This window comes from Nematostella vectensis, chromosome 10 (assembly GCF_932526225.1).
Source record: "Nematostella vectensis chromosome 10, jaNemVect1.1, whole genome shotgun sequence".
Classification (NCBI taxonomy): Eukaryota; Metazoa; Cnidaria; class Anthozoa; order Actiniaria; family Edwardsiidae; genus Nematostella; species Nematostella vectensis.
Window position 1 is genome coordinate 7,947,982 of NC_064043.1, and position 17,315 is coordinate 7,965,296.

The 17,315-nt window shown below is 41.7% G+C and overlaps 1 protein-coding gene across 2 annotated transcripts; it reads left to right on the forward strand.

Moving 5' to 3' along the window:
- LOC5521884 (sodium- and chloride-dependent GABA transporter 1) lies at positions 1-17,293 on the forward strand. 2 transcript variants are annotated; one of them, XM_032367264.2, is made up of 11 exons: positions 1-272; positions 1,881-2,588; positions 7,376-7,582; positions 10,271-10,524; positions 11,002-11,307; positions 11,740-11,850; positions 12,189-12,428; positions 12,796-12,975; positions 13,488-13,669; positions 14,646-14,811; positions 16,020-17,293. In XM_032367264.2, the coding sequence occupies exons 1-11, from the start codon at positions 215-217 to the stop codon at positions 16,260-16,262; spliced, it is 2,655 nt and encodes an 884-aa protein (XP_032223155.2). In that variant the 5' UTR covers positions 1-214; the 3' UTR covers positions 16,263-17,293. The 2 variants fall into 2 exon arrangements, with proteins under 2 accessions (XP_032223155.2, XP_032223156.1); XM_032367265.2 differs by lacking the exons at positions 1-272; positions 1,881-2,588 and adding an exon at positions 6,889-7,179.
- Positions 17,294-17,315: the final 22 nt, after the last annotated feature.

Genomic DNA, 17,315 nt, shown 5'->3' on the forward strand with positions numbered 1-17,315 from the left:
CGGCTAAGACCTTCACGTGTCAATCGAGCGATATAAAACAGCCTGAACCATCGCTGCTTACATTCCATTTACCTCATTAGCCTCGCTTGTATTCCGCACAAGGGTTATAAATCATCTGGCTTCCGCATCGGTGCACAATACAGCTCTAAACCTTTCATATCGTCCTTCGACTCGACGAGCACTTGCCGAGTTAGATTATTCATTATACTAAAAAATGGCACAACCAGGGAGGCATCGAAATGTTGACACAGGGGACGTGTTCTACGACGAAGGTAAAAACGCTAGGAAAGCAATAATAATGGCAGTAACACATAAATGCGCTAAATCAACAAGATTTGACACAATCTAACTGCCAAAAACACATTGCGTGTTTTTTGCAAATCAGGATACAGCTATAGCATACTCCTTAATGGAATGCTAACGGATTATTATTGTGAGTATTTGAAAGTTAAACAAGTTTAGCAACAAGTCATACTTCAAAGGATTTCTTGTATATTTTCACAAAGCCCGCCAATAACGAACACAAAGATGAAAGAACAAGTCGAGTATATCGACTATTGTGATATCTTATGATATAACTGATTTTCAATACAAACTTCGACTAAATTATTCATAGCAAAGTTTCTTAAGTAAATATGACTTAGAATATATGTAGACGATGTTAAAACTTTCCGGACCTGTGAAAAAATTCCGTTTAGTTTCAAATGATGTACTTGATGCATTACTATCACACATTTTGGAAACGGAACAACGATGTCTGCCAATTGTCTTATGTGATTCTTTAAATCTTATCTGCAGAGAAAGACTATGACTATAATAAATGAGAACATGAAACAGGGATAGTATGAATCTCACATTATCAGAGAGGATGGGGAGGTCCACTTAATTTTAAGTGAACGTACTTTATTTAATTTTATATAAATAACGGCTAAACGCCATTGCTGTTACCTCCTTCAATCGTTATTATAGATACATAAGTTTAAAAGAAAACTATAGTGTAGTAATCAAGCAAAAGGAGTTTATCTTAGAGTTAAAAAACTAAGCCGATTGATTTCCTAAAAATAGAATTATATTTTAAAAATATTTGTGCCTTACTGTATAAATGCAAACGGTACTTTAATAGCAAGTATACTACTTGACTATGGATTTAACGTTTACCTAGATATCTCTATTGACTCAATTTACTTGACACATCGTACAATCATATCGAAATATCATGGCAAGTTCTAGATTGCTTTATGGTTATATCAAGGGGCGGATCAAGGATTTCAAAATGGGGGTGGATAATGGCCGGATAGACGGCATATTACTTATCCAGTGGTTGTTGGTAGGTCACATAGATCTCAGATCTTTCACTTAAAATGGGGGAGTGGATATCCACCCAATCCACCCCCTGTATCCGCCCCTGATACCATAGTTATCATACGGATGCATTTGAGGGCGCTAACTGAAGCATATCGTCTGCAACATAAAATAGTCCAATTCATAAGTTATGCAAGATCTTGCATAGTTCAGAATCTAGCAACACCAGCACTACCGAGAAGGAGGGTCGGACAAATGATAAAATGATCATGAAAATGGATGGATAATACAAAGACTGTACCAGATCCCCTGGATTCGTATGACCTGGCATTCTATTGTTATGCCAACAATGCTAAAGTTCTTACCCTGAATAGCTAAAATTGGTATGAAGTGCTTTACAAATTACATCTAAAATAAAAGATTTATACTCTATTTACCAATTTTCAATCGAAAAATCATCAGAGCTTTCTCAAATCAGCATTTGGAAAAGATGCTTTCTCACACTAGGTATTTTGTTAAGATGACATAATGGCGAGAGACTCTTTAAACTAACATGATTAGATACTTGTTTTCTACAGGACCTCCTCCACGGTCCAGCTTGTCCGGACTAGAACACATCCTACACTCAAGAGCCGTCAAAAGACCCGGCGACGGACGCTCACGGCCCCCCAGTGAAAGTAGGCCGAGGCCACCGTACGATGATCGACCACCAAGCGAAAGTCGACCGAGACCACCGTACGATGAGCGGCCACCAAGCGAGAGTAGGCCGAGACCACCGTATGAGCGACCACCAAGCGAAAGTAGGCCGAGGCCACCGTACGATGACCGACGAACCAGCGAGACTAGGCCACGACCGCCTTACGATGAGCGACGGGTCAGCGAGAACAGACCCAAGCCACCATATGATGACCGACGAACCAGCGAGACTAGGCCACGACCTCCTTACGATGATCGTGATCTAAGTCATGGTCCTCCGCCGAGATATTCGGTAACCGACAGGTATCCGGAGCATGACCGACCGAGAAATCCGAACGCCAATGGTAGACCGAGAGATGATCAGCCGGTCCACCCTGATGACGATCGGTATTCTTCGAGAAACCAAACTCCAAGCAGGCCTAACAGTAGACACCAAGAGGCGAACAAGTGGTCACCGAGAGACCTCGACCTGACGCCGAGGATGGGCCGAGGAGGACCACCGGTCGACTGGAGAAGACCATCACGTGAGGAAAGACGTTACCCTCCACAGGAAGACCGCGTTTACCCGTCCCGCGGAGAGAAGGTTGAAGGTATAAAAATGTGGTATTACCAGTAACGTATAGCATGACTTTGACAAACTGTCCTTCGTATATAGTTGTTTTTTTTAATAATACAAAGCTTTGTGCTCATAAGCTGTTCTAAATGTGCCACGAGCTTTATTTGCGCAGTTCTCATAAGCCAACATAACCATCATGTGTTAGTACTCAAGCAGGCAAAAATTTATATGAACGTCCAACCTTCATTTTCCCAAATGAAGCGTCGTGGGCAGTGTTTCTGCGCAAATGCACTACCAAAAGTGAAAGAGTTTTAACAAATACGAGCAATTAATTCGCTTCTCCGATCATTGTCCTGTGTTTCGCGATGTTTAAAGATACATTAACCGATTTCTGGAGCTTGCCGATTTCGCACTAAGGGGACTTAAGGCATGGCTCTAAGGATTCATACGGGAAAATCACACAAAATAGCGTATCTGTATGGGGTTTTAACAAAAATGCATGAAACATGTCAAGTGAGTTTGTCTTGTGAAGACAAGTGAGTTTGTCTTGTGTCTTGAGAAGAAAGGCGGAGAAAATCTGGAGGCGGTCAAGGATGGTGGCTAATTTTGATACCTTCAAACAGCGACGTAATGCGCTGAATAATTTGTTAAAACGGGCACGAAGGGATTATTATGCCGACTTCATTGCGGATAATTGTTCTGATCAGAGAAAGCTATTCCGTGCGAGCAAGCGCTTGTTTAACCAATCACCTGACGATGGCCTACCGCCGAACCTGCATGCGCCGACGTTTGCTAGCGACTTGGGAAAATATTTCGTGAAGAAGATTGAGCTGATTCCTCACAAGATCGATGCCAGTGACTGTCCTTCTGTACCCCCCATGATACAGGCTTCTGAGGCCCCCCCACTGACTCAGTTTGCTAAGCGAAAATGATGTGAAGTCTCTTGTCGAGTGCTCTGCTAAAGAATCCTGTGCACTCAAGTCTGGTGAGCAAATGCGACTCTTTGCTTCCAATCATCACTGCCATCATTAACAAGTCGCTACAAAGCGGTCATTTTCCTGAGGGATGGAAAGAGGCGCTAGTGATTCCCCTTCTTAAGAAGCTGGGGCTGGATATTTCGTTCTCAAACTTTCGTCCAGTCAGTAACTTGATGTTTATTTCGAAACTTACAGAGAAGGCGGTGTTTCATCAAACGTATGACCATTTGGCTACTAATGGTCTTTACCCTGATGTTCAATCTGCGTACAGGAAAGATCACAGCACAGAGACGGCACAAAGTCAAGAGTGACATTCTCTTAAATATGAACGAGCAGCATGTCACTCTGCTCGTTCTTCTTGACTTGAGTGCCGCCTTTGATACTGTAGACCATGGACTGTTGGAGAAGGCCCTCGGCAGGGTTGGTCTGGGTGGGATGGCTCTAGAGTGGTATAAGTCGTACTTAAATGGGCGTGGTCAACTTGTGTCAGTTCGTGGGTGCCAGTCCGAGAGACTCGATCTTAGCTGTGGGGTGCCACAGAGCTCGTGTCTAGGCCCGCTTTTGTTCACCATCTACTCGAGCTCATTGCTTCAGGTCGTTAAGGAACATCTACCATCTGTCCATTGCTACGCTGATGACACGCAGCTGTATGTCTCGTTCAGTCTAAAGGCGGATTGTGGGCAGTCCGACGCTGTTTCATGGAACGCTGTATCGAGGCTGTGAGTGGCTGGATGGTCAGTAATAGACTGTTGTTGAATAGCACGAAGACAGAGTTTCTTTTGATAGGCACAAAGCAGTAGCTTGCTAAAGTTAGTGTAGATCAGCTTCGCGTAGTCAATGATATGATATCTTCAAAGTCACCGGTCAAGAATCTTGGGGTTTGGATAGATTCAAATCTTTCAATGTCGGACCATATCACAAAAACCTGCTCTACTGCCTTTTATCTTATGTATAATATAAAAAGAATTAGACCATACTTAACTAGAGGTGACACAGAAACGCTTATTAATGCTCTTGTCACAAGCCGTCTAGATTACTGTAATAGTTTACTGCATGGTAGCCCTGGCTACCTTTTGCAAAAATTGCAGCGCGTGCAAAATGCTGCTGCTAGAGTTATATTTCGAGAGAGTAAGTTTTGCCACATAACACCGATACTTATAAGCCTTCATTGGTTGCCGGTTGTTTACCGAATTAGATTTAAAGTTTTATTGATAACCTTTAAGGCCATACATGGCAATTCGCCCGGTTATATTAAGGATTTTATTAACGTTTCTAACAACAGAACTTATAGTCTCAGATCAAATAATAACATGACCCTGAGATGCACCATTAGGTCAATAAATTCTTATGGTGATCGTGCATTTCCCGTCGCTCCACCCCGATTGTGGAATAGTCTTCCGGATGAAGTAAGGTGCACTAGTTCTCTAGGTAGTTTTAAAGAAGTGTTTAATTTTATAATCAATATATATATTCCTTTTATTTTTATCATAGGTCTATTGTAATTATATTATTTATAGTTTTATCTTAATATTATTATAGTTTGGCATTTGTTACTAGTTTTATTTACTCGGTGTAATGCGCAGTTGAAAATTTTTATATTGATAATTGCGCAATATAAATGCAATAAATTATTATTATTATTATTATTATTATTATTATTATTATTATTATTATTATTATTATTATTATTATTATTATTATTATTATTATTATTATTATTATTATTATTATTGTGAAACGGTAACAAAATGCTGTCTCCAACCTTAACCTAGACCAAATGCTACGAAAATTGTATTAATTTGTAGGTATTAGCAGCTTGCACGTGACCTTAGTTTCCATGGTTACAAATACATAGTCCTTCTCCGTTTCACAAGACAAGCCTACTTGACAAGCATTTATGCATTCGTGCATTTATGTGATTTTATGTGATTTTGCCGTATATTCTCGAGATCCATGCCTTAGATCACCAGGGCCCGGTTCCTCGAAAGCAGGTTAGCGCTTACCCACGGATAAATATGGTTATCGAGACATTTGATTGGATAACAACCTAATTTATCTCTTGGTTAGCGTTAACCTGCTTTCCAGGAACACGGCCCTGAGCTATCCTGGTTCCAGAGCCTCGAACGTCTCTCTATTTTAATGGCCAGCGAGCTTGAGACGTCTCAACCTCGCTGGCCACTTCGATTCTCTGGAACCAGGGGGCACTATGTGTTGACAAATCTAAAAATTGAGGGGATATTAAAAATAAAGGAATAGATCGCTGTTACTACCGGAACTAGGGTGGATTTACATTGTAGGAGTGGTTTCCGTTTTATCCTGTCAAGTCAAAAAAATCAGTTATCTGGTTATTGTTATCTTAATTGAAGGAAACTAGCGAAAAAGGAACAACATAACTTTCTCCCAACTCCTTGACCTACAAGGCGGTTTCGCGTCGTTTTGTAATATTTTCTCTATTATATAAGTAATCAAAAGAATACGTCTTTTAGAATTAGAATAATTCAGTTTGTTTCTACTCAAAGGAAACTACTGGTTGGCCTACATTTAATCCCTCTAATACTATTCTCAATTCGCTTGCAATATGGTCATCGCTTTGCTTATGCCTACGTGCACACTAGCAACATAACAACATAACGACATGGGCGCGCGCACTATGTTTAGCCCGACATAACGACATGGACATAATGACATAAAAGAAAAAACATGTTTTTTCTCTTATGTCGTTATGTCGAAGATAAGAGTGCGCGCGCCCATGTCGTTATGTCGATATGTCGCTAGTGTGCACTAGGCATTATTTTTAACTGGGCCCCACACTGAATTGTGTTACTATGTCATCGTAAGCAACTTGACTAATATACGCTTCATTCTTGAAATTTTATGGAGTGAAAAACAGTACTTTATGGATCTCCCACCGTGTGTTTCCATAGGATTTTTGTCGACTAAAAACGCTGACGCTAAAGGTTTGCAATTTTGTTGGAAGCTCATAATTTTTCATTTCATTCCTGGAATGAGCAAAACGGGAATTGTTTTAAAGTGTTTTGTGGGTCGTATAAAGATGCATAAAAACTTTGATTTTCGAAGGATACTGCGCAAAAAAAAACCTCATTAAAACTGAACGTGCTAATCTGTATTTATTTAGGCCTGTGATTAGTCCTTTGTCGCGGCACCATAACTTTTTTAAACATAAAAAAAAGAACAACAAGAACGCAAAGTGGAGCCCTTTATTGTTTTTTGAGAATACTGATCAATAAGTTAGATGATTGTTTGACCTTACAATAAACCCCGGTTTATTTTATCCAGTCCTGCTATTGGCCGCTTTGTATTCGTGACTTGGTAACGCGTTTCTCTACGCTTTATGCGTTTTGAATACATTTAAAGTGGTCAGTGAAGGAACAAGAGAGCCCAAGAGAGCAAGCCTGCGTTTCGTAATTGTGTCAGATCGCCACTCAAAAAGGCCAAGAATCGGTATTTTTCGGAGAATCTTGTTCCGTTACAGTCTCGCGGAAGTGGGCGCGGATAGCCTTCAGTCAAAGAGACATAAAATCTTGGACGGGGTCAATCAGACAAAAAGAATAAATCTCTGCTGAACGGATCCTGTAGGCATCTTCTAAAAAGACGCCCAAAATCATAAAAACATGGCTGAAAATATAGGTAAACAAATCTGCGTTTTAAAGCATTATGCAGGTTGAAGGAAACACGGGATTCTTCGCGGCATAGGCCATCCATTAATTTTAATATTCAGATTTTGATCATCTTTAACATTGAACATTTGAAAAAATTTGAAAAAGTACACGTAGTTTGAAGAGTAAGATCTCTTTAAAAGTGATTTTACAACCTTTTTTTCTAGCTGTAGAAATGACTGATAGGGATGAAAAACCAAGGGACTTGGCCAAGAAAGACGACCCCGACAAGGACCCGAAAGAAGTATCAATCGAGAGCGAAGAACGGGAGACTTGGGGACACAAGGCCGAGTTTATCTTGGCGACTATCGGACTTGCTGTTGGTCTCGGCAACGTCTGGCGTTTTCCGTATCTCTGTCAAAAGAACGGAGGGGGTAAGACGAGTTTGCAATCTTTATTAGGAGAACAGTTAGGTTTGCTTAAAGATTTGTCGAAGTGCTTGATCAACCGTAAAAGCACTAGCAAATAAACCCTTCTTGGGCATTGCCTTTTAATGCACATAGGCGGTTTTTTATTTAGATATTTATAGCCTCAGTGGGATATTAAAATAAAGATTTTTTTATAAACATATGATTATTTTAATTCCATTTATATTTTTTTATTTAAGTAATATTGGTTTTAACTTCTTAGGATACTGGACGTGAAAAACCCCATCATCTACAGCAATGCCTTTTTACATGTGCAAAGACAATACAAGATACATCCATAGAGATTAAAAGAACATGTGCAAACACTTATTTTTTCCATAAAAAAGTCCTTATTAAATGTTTGTTGTTCGGCATTTGTCGGTGTTGTCAAAGACCAAATAAATTGCTTTGTATTTTTTTGTCTTTGGCGCAGTGGGACTTAAAAGTTTAATCGTTGTTTTGATGTCAAGACATCAAGTTTTACGTTTTCTAGTCGTCAATGGAGTTATTTAACTTTAGTTTTGCTTCGTGATGTCCACAGTGCGTGGGGTACTAGCATTTCTCGCGTAAATAATTAATCGGTATTTATCGATATATTTCTAAGTCGACCACAAAATTCATGAGACGCGATAAAAAGATGCGGAGAAAAAGACCATAATTGGTCACTTAGAGCTGAGGACATAACTATCTACCTTCATTTCGATCGTTAGTGGATGCAAATTGTATGAAAGGTTTTTTAGCATGTTACACTTCAACAACCATATTTGAATACAGGGACGTCATTTTCAATAAAACTGCATCAAAACTGTGCATTTAGGTTATCATAACATTGTATAAAAACCTGACTGACATTTTAAAAAACATGAAGTTTCGGCAATGCTTTTTGAAAATAACCGTGCAAACTACAATAGGTAGATTGATACATTTTCATGACTAAAGGTGGGCCGAGCTTTACAGGCGGTCCATGATGTCAGATCTAAATTATGTGCAATTTACGCATTCCAATACTTAACAATTTACTCAACCATATAATTCGTGTTCCTTTCGGTGTATTCTAGCAGAATGTATGGTGCTGTACATATGTATTCAAATCAATTGATCATTTTTTTCTATTTTGTAAATGCACTCTTTAGGACATGTTTTTTTTATAATCACGATGTGGTCTCATGTTTCAAATAACGTTGAACCAGCGAGCCAGAACCAAGCTCACTAATGGTTTGCAGTGTGTTTCGCATTATGCAAGGGGTGGTAGATCAGGCGTATTAAACAATCCAGTTTTGAAAGCCGTCGTTTTTCTAGACTGCTCGGTCAATTTCTTATTAGGACATTACATACAATATTTGACAGTCTGCTTTAATAAGCAATCCATCGCTTTTTTATCGCCCCAGATCTGTGTCGATAATTTCAACATAAACAAACACGGTGAAATTATTGTTTACTTGCTCACTTACGGTAATTTTTTTATTCCCGCAGACTGTTTTTACCGCTTTCCTATAAATGTGACCGTAGGCGCTTTCCTGATCCCTTACGTCATTTCTATGCTAGTGTCTAGCCCCTTCCCTACCCTCCCCCTCTCAGTCTTTCTTACCGCTGTCCTATTCATGTGACCGTAGGCGCTTTCCTGATCCCTTACGTCATTTCTATGCTAGTGTCTAGCCCCTTCCCTACCCTCCCCCTCTCAGTCTTTCTTACCGGTGACTTATTCATGTGACCGTAGGCGTTTTCCCGGTCCATTACGTCATTTCTATGCTAGGGTCTAGCCCCTTCCCTACCCTCCCCCTCTCAGTCTTTCTTACCGCTGTCCTATTCATGTGTCCGTAGGCGCTTTCCTGATCCCTTACGTCATTTCTATGCTAGGGTCTAGCCCCTTCCCTACCCTCCCCCTCTTAGTCTTTCTTACCGCTGTCCTATTCATGTGTCCGCAGGCGCTTTCCTGATCCCTTACGTCATTTCTATGCTAGGGTCTAACCCCTTCCCTACCCTCCCCCTCTTAGTCTTTCTTACCGCTGTCCTATTCATGTGTCCGCAGGCGCTTTCCTGATCCCTTACGTCATTTCTATGCTAGGGTCTAGCCCCTTCCCTACCCTCCCCCTCTCAGTCTTTCTTACCGCTGTCCTATTCATGTGTCCGCAGGCGCTTTCCTGATCCCTTACGTCATTTCTATGCTAGGGTCTAACCCCCTTCCCTACCCTACCTCTCTCAGCCTTTCCCACCGGTGACTTATTCATGTGACCGTAGGGGTTTTCCTGATCCCTTACGTCATTTCAATGCTAGAGTCTAGCCCCTTCCCTACCCTCCCCCTTTTAGTCTTTCTTACCGCTGTCCTATTCATGTGTCCGCAGGCGCTTTCCTGATCCCTTACGTCATTTCTATGCTAGGGTCTAGCCCCTTCCCTACCCTCCCCCTCTCAGTCTTTCTTACCGCTGTCCTATTCATGTGTCCGCAGGCGCTTTCCTGATCCCTTACGTCATTTCTATGCTAGGGTCTAACCCCCTTCCCTACCCTACCTCTCTCAGCCTTTCCCACCGGTGACTTATTCATGTGACCGCAGGCGATTTCCTGATCCCTAACGTCATTTCTATGCTAGTGTCTAGCCCCGTCCCTACCCTCCCCCTCTCAGTCTTTCTTACCGCTGTCCTATTTACTTGTCCACAGGCGCTTTCCTGGTTCCTTACATCATTTTCATGCTGATCGAGGGGCTGCCCCTGTTCTTCCTGGAGCTGAGTATCGGTCAGCGCATGCGCAAGAGCGCCATCAACTGCTGGCGGGACATCCACCCGTGCCTGTTCGGGATCGGCGTCGCGTGTCTCATGGTCTCGCTCATGCTGTGCTTGTATTACATCGTCATCATTGCGTGGTGTTGCTACTTCTTCTTCATTTCCTTCACATCTGATCTGCCTTGGAAGAAGGTGCGCATGCGCGAGTTAGAAGGGACGAGGTTGTAGGCGCGTACCAAGGATTTGCTTTTGCTAATTGTACTTGTAATTGTACGCTGTTTTTGAATTTTGGTGTTTTTAACATTATAGTACCCAGTGAATTATTAGGAAGAAAATAGCACAAATGATCAATGGCAATGATACTTATGGTTGTTATTATGAACACAATTTGATTCTGTGTTTAAAAACGCATCAAAACAACATTTTGCCGCTATATGAGGCTCGGCATGTTTTTAGCATGTTCTCAACAATTGGTAAAATCTCTGTACGTTCTTATCAAAAAGGGTTCTTATAAAAAAAGGAGTGTACATAAAGATTTGTCCAGGTCGATCTGAAGATATTTAGAAGTGGTGGTGCTGGTTAACCGAGGAATGATGAATTGTGTCAGATTCGATTTGAGTGTGCCATAATAATTCTAGAAATTAACCTCATTCCCTCATCGTCTCGCAGCAACTGCTCTGTCAGAACTGGGAGGCGTACGACAATATCAAAAGCCAGATGAACACCATCCAGAGCGCAGGGAACGCCACCGCAAACAACACACTCTACCAGGGCTTGAAAGCCAAGTTTGACTCGTTCCCAGACTGCTGCGTGCGTGACCCTTCTGCATACTATTTCTACCATCATGCACTTGAGGTTTCGACTAGTATCGAGGATACTGGGGTCGGGATTAACGTCAAGTTGGCCGGCTGTCTGGTCTTCGCATGGATCCTCACATATCTTTGTGTCGTCAAGGGGATCAAGTCTAGCGGAAAGGTGCGTTTATCGTTACTAAGAGCAGTTTGTATCTCTAAGACAGGGTGTACTTAACGTCGCCCTCATAAGTCGTCTGTATAGCTCTGTTAGTGAAGCATCCGATCGGAGAATGTAAGGCTCTGAGTAAAATCTTGTGGCCAACAGTGCCAGGTTAGGGCCGTAACAGGGCCCCCAATAATATTTTTTTCAAAAACCATATGGAAATAACCGATAGAAACGTGGCTGTGCCCCCCCCCCCCCCCCCCCAATGCTTTCTTAATGTTTCTGCATTGTGCCCCATCCCCCCCGTCATAATTCGAGCCTGCTACGGCTATGCAGGTGCCCGTCTTTGTAAAGCTTCGGCAAGAATCCAGAGTGCTGCGCGGTCGCAGTGATTGTCCTGAAGGAATTGTGTTCACTTCGTACACTATGACATGATTGGTTTTCTGGCAGGTTGTCTACTTTACCGCCACCTTCCCCTACATCATCCTCATCATTCTGTTCTTCCGTGGTGTCACTCTCGAGGGCGCAGGAAACGGCATCAAGACACTTTTTACCCCCGATGTGAGTATGCGCACTTAAACATGAACTTCTGCCTATATTTGCCTACACCGCAAATACAGAAATATGTTTAGACTTGCACACTATTTGTCCAATATACAAATATAATATATAGTATATAGCGCTTTTAGTATCAACCATGTTCTAAGCGTTAAGAATGGCTAAACCGCTTGAACTGAGGATCAGAAGTTTCTAGCAGCGAGTCAAATTCATGCCCGAGAAACTCTCCCGTCTCAAACGAAAGTCGAACCCGATTAATTAAAGATGAGAGGCCACTAGTGAATCCTGTAGGAATTGATTACTGTATCAAGTACAATAATCACAAATTCATTTTTCATCAGTGGGGATTACTTCTCGATGCCAACATATGGAAAGATGCCGCCACCCAGATGTTCTTCACTCTCAGTCTTGGGTTTGGGGCGCTCATCGCGTTCGCGAGTTACATGCCAATGCATAACCAGGTGATGAAAGATGGATACACAGTCGTGCTCGTGAACTGCGGCACCTCACTTTTCGCTGGCATCGTCGTCTTCTCTATACTTGGCTACAGGGAGGCCAAGACTGGTATTCCTGTCACAGAGGTATGGACAATCAGACGCGTATCAGGATTTGCTTATGGGGGGAGGGGGTTAAGGGTATCATGTAAAGGATAGCATTTGAAGATCCCGTGGGGGGGGGGGGGGGGGGGGAGGGGGGAGGGGTTTGCGCGCCTGGCCATGGCCAGCCCGCTCTATCCTCCTAATTATAGTTTTAACTATGGGAGTTTTCGTTTTATTTGGATGCGTAGGGATAACAAGATGCGCAATAGAAACGTTTAAAAAAAGCGGACAACTGTCGTACAGATATGTGTGTCCTAATGACCTCGGGCCCATGACCCAGGTTATTGGTGACTGTTGATTATTATATGGTTTTGTTCGCTTGTGTCACCTGTGCTTTTGTTGTATCCAGGTTGGATCCGGACCAGGACTTGCCTTCATCACGTTTTCGGACGCCATGTTGCTTATGGATGTGTCTCCTCTCTGGGCGATCCTGTTCTTCATGATGTTGATTCTGCTCGGTATCGACAGTGAGTTTGGAACACTCGAGGCAGCCATTGGACCTATCATGGAGCTTAACCTTTTTCCAAAGGTACGTACTGCATCATAGGAGGAGGTCTGAAACCTGCAGACCTTCCGCTATTCAAGTCCATTAGTCCAACGTGCGTGACTTGTTTTTGTTGTTGTTTTAAATTCTTCAAAACTCTCATCCTTTTGAAAACAAGATTTTCTAGTATTGCTAGATTCTTTAGAAATATTATTGAGCCGTTTTTATTGTAGATTTGGGTTGAGACTCGCTGTGATTCAAGCGGATTTAGCTACTAAAAATGATGATCTCATGGGAATTTGGTTTTATAACCTACGAAACCACGCGTCACGCAATTTGAATCGAAATCGAAGTGTTCAAAGTTAAACAGAAATAAAATGTGCTATAAAGCCATAACCCAGATTAAGTGACAGGGATATGGATTATGCTTATCCAATACTCGGCGCAAGGCAGAGCGCAATGTAGGAAACAAATACAACGACAGTGCTCAAAACGGCCATGTGGGCGGGCCATTTCGGGGGACCTAGTCTTATCTTCTGTCTTGTCTTGTTGTCCAGGTGCGCAAGGAGCTGGTCACTCTGGGTGTGGCCGTTATTCTACTACTCCTTGGCCTGTGCATGACCTCAGGGGCAGGGTACTACATCTTCCAGATGTTTGATGATTACTCCGTCACCATACCTCTACTGGTCATCGCACTTTTCCAGTGCATTGGTGTTGCCTGGGTTTATGGTAATGACAGGTAAGGACCGAGAGGGGGAGGAGTGGTGGGTAGGACTGAGGAGGAGGGGGAGGGGACAGTTACAACGACCAAGGCAGTTATGAATCCGGGGTAATTGTACTGAGGAAGTGAGAGTTAGGACTCGGTTATAGTTACACGTAGCGTATTTACTTACGCGCACAAGGTTTCAGTGAGCAGTGTTATCAAAGACATTAAGCCTTGATCAAACGGAGATAGGAGTTGATGAGAGTTTTATTCTTTCTAGCTCCCACAGGGTTGCGATCAAACTGTCTTTGAGAGTTGGTGAGAGTGGTCACTTTTTCATGATAATTATTTTACTTCAGGATTCATCGTTGAATCGGGAATTACAGGTTAAATTCTACTTCTTGTGAAAACTGCTGATCGAAATATTATCATTAACTTTCATTCACGCGATCAAACGGCGACTACTCTCATTCAACATCGTGTCGAATTTGAATGTGTTCTAAGTGAATGAGACATCTCTCATTTTTGAAAGTAGGGGGCAGCGCCCCCCACTTTTCTGAGAGGATGTTTCTTTAGATATACATGAACGTTTTTTTAAACCAACGGGTTTCAAGCGGTACATATGCAACCGACAACAAATTTGTTGAACAGTTTAGAATCCTGTGAATAGAAACCTAGGTTATCCCCCGAGTTCTTATAAATAGCGCTTAAGAATTTGAAACCACCAACCACCCTACCCCCCTGAAACCAGTACCCACCCCTACCCCCAACTTTCGCCCCCCCCCCCCCCCCCCCCACACACACACACACTTATGGCACCACTCCGCCGCTCCTACTCTCATTGACTCTCATTAACTCTCATCATCGTTTGATCGAGACTTTCGTTACTAGTGTTACCCTGGTAACAAGAGGGAATGTTAGCATGTGTTAGTAGCACGCTTACGCTGGGAGTAAACTTAGTGAACGGTCACCTACATGTGACAGATGTGCTCTAACCAACTGCTTCCCTCAGGTTCGCGGACGATATCCAATTTATGACAGGCAAGCGGCCTTGGGTTGGATGGATGATCTGCTGGAAGTACATCTCTCCTATCGCCTTACTTGTCGTACTGATCGCCCTGGTCGCACAGCAATCGCAAGTGTCGCCCAAGTACAACAAATTCGTCGGCTGTAAAGAGGTGCGTGTCATGGCCCATTCTAACGTGACGCGATTGCTGAGTGTGGAACAGAAGGTGTAAAAATCCGGCTATCTACATTTGTGACTAGGAAACACTCACTTCTCGGAACAGCCCGTATCTTTAATCACATAAAGTCAGTTACGTTTGAAGCGCATTTGACCATGTCTTGCGAAGTTAATTTACGTTATACAAATGCCAAACATTCAATTTCTTCCTATTTTCGAATAATGCACATGCTGACAGAAGAATTCCAATTTGATGTCATGTGTTTTAAGGGCAAGATGAATTTGTTCAGTTCCGGTTAACGACACGAGGCTGTGTATAATTTCAAGCGCGTTTCTGCTTTTCCGATTCTACAGCATTTGGGCCCTTTGTATGGCCACTTATACAGCTTAATAAAAGTTAACCAATTAGCTGCGAGAATCAAATAAAGTTAACCAATTAGCTGCGAGAATCAAATAAAGTTAACCAATTAGCTGCGAGAATCAAATGAAGTTAACCAATTCGCTGCGAGAATCAAATAAAGTTAACCAATTAGCTGCGAGAATCAAATGAAGTTAACCAATTAGCTGCGAGAATCAAATAAAATTAACCAATTAGCTGCGAGAATCAAATAAAGTTAACCAATTAGCTGCGAGAATCAAATGAAGTTAACCAATTCGCTGCGAGAATCAAATAAAGTTAACCAATTAGCTGCGAGAATCAAATGAAGTTAACCAATTAGCTGCGAGAATCAAATAAAATTAACCAATTAGCTGCGAGAATCAAATAAAGTTAACCAATTAGCCTGCGGGAATCAAAGGTTTGATTGACACGAGCTTTAGATCCAGGAGGATTCATTCATGCGCTGATGTGCACCCATTGCCCTGCTGGTTGGCTAGTTGGAAGTTTACAGCCGCAATGTCACCAGTTTACTTCCGGTCGATAACGTAACAATTCCAATTATTTTTAACGAAAAACGCGAAAATATTTCAAGATTGTAAAAGCAGTGTTTCTATTGGAGTTTCTTTGAGGATGCGACTGAAAATTCTAGAGCGGGTGGCTTGTTAAATAGCGCGGATTCTAATAGATTCTTTTATTTCTTGTCGTAGTAAATAAACGCCGCTTTATTAATCGATGTTCCTCACAAAACTATGAAGGAGAGCATTACACTGTAAATCTCTGTTTCTATTGGTCTAATTTGCGTATGCTCACTTCTATTTCAACAGAAACCATTTGGTGTCAGTGCGGGTTCTGACAACTGGCTCGAGCCCACCGAATACCCCGGATGGGGCGTGTTCCTTATCGTCGTCATAGTCCTGGTGTCCACTCTCCCCGTCCTTATTTGGCTCATCAAAGATTGGCCCAAGAATTGGCGCCAAGGCTTTCACAAGATGCTCTGCACCGGCTACAAAAACTACCTGCCCGACCCCCCAAAGGACGAAAATGATAAAAACCACCAAAAGATTTAGGTTTCTTTAAATTCGATTAGCTTGTATAGCCCATTTCCATGAGTTTAGCGGAAAGTTTGACTGAGCAAAGTGTTGGTCCTCGAGTGACCCACCATATGAGTTTTCCCACCATATTTTGTTTGGTCAAACGTTTCGCTAACGGAAACGCTGTCAACATCGTCTTTGGTGCTTTTGGTAATATGTTTACCTGTAAAATTCAAATTTGTCCCCACAATAGATAATATATAGTCTATAGGGTATCTTTAGAACCACCCATTGGCCTATGTACGTTTTCATATCTAGTGTTCATTTACATCATATCTAGAGTTCATTTACCTTTATTTCGTTCTATTGCGATTTTCGTCGTAATACTTGTTTTCAGTTCAATACACCCCTCTGAAACAGACCTGGCGAGTAATAATTCCCTGGCAGGTTTTCTGTAAAAACCTCGCCAGGTTTGCAAAAGTTTCTCGGAATTTCCCAGAAAAAATCCTGGTACGGGAGAAAATTTCCCTTAGCAGGTACAGTAAGGCAAAATAAAAAAAAGGTTTGGTTTCACCAGGTCTGTGTATTTTAGTATTATTGTATTTATAATATTAATTTTAGTTCCATTGCTTTTATTTAGATTTATGCACTCTGTAGATATATCCATTGCGTAGTTATTTAATGCAGTCCCGAGTGCTAATATTTGTTGAATTGTATAGTATCTTTTAAATAAAGGAATAAAAATCAAGAAGGCATATTTAGACAGAGAAGGAATCTTCTCTATTCGGTTTATCCAAAAAAAAAGTCTTAACTTCCCTCAGGGAGGGGGCCTATGTAATAAGGCAAATTTAATATGCTTTTTTTCTTGAACTTCCCATCGTGTTTTTTGATGGAACCAAATCCAAGAACGATTTTCGAGGAAGTTAACGGACAGCAATTTTGTAGGAGAGGTTAGTATTACTACTTTATTTTTCAAGTATTTACTGTAATTCAAATTGCAACATATTTATCAAATTGTAGCTGCACAAGATGTAATTTTCAATGTGAATAAAGACGCTTTAAGTTCATGACGCGTTATTATAAATGTCA

Excerpts from the sequence above, each read along its gene's own strand:
- LOC5521884 (XM_032367264.2), top strand. The coding sequence starts at position 215 with ATGGCACAACCAGGGAGGCATCGAAATGTTGACACAGGGGACGTGTTC. Across the intron at positions 7,583-10,270 it reads CTGTCAAAAGAACGGAGGGG|GCGCTTTCCTGGTTCCTTAC; the intron begins GTAAGACGAGTT and ends ACTTGTCCACAG. Across the intron at positions 12,976-13,487 it reads AGCTTAACCTTTTTCCAAAG|GTGCGCAAGGAGCTGGTCAC; the intron begins GTACGTACTGCA and ends CTTGTTGTCCAG.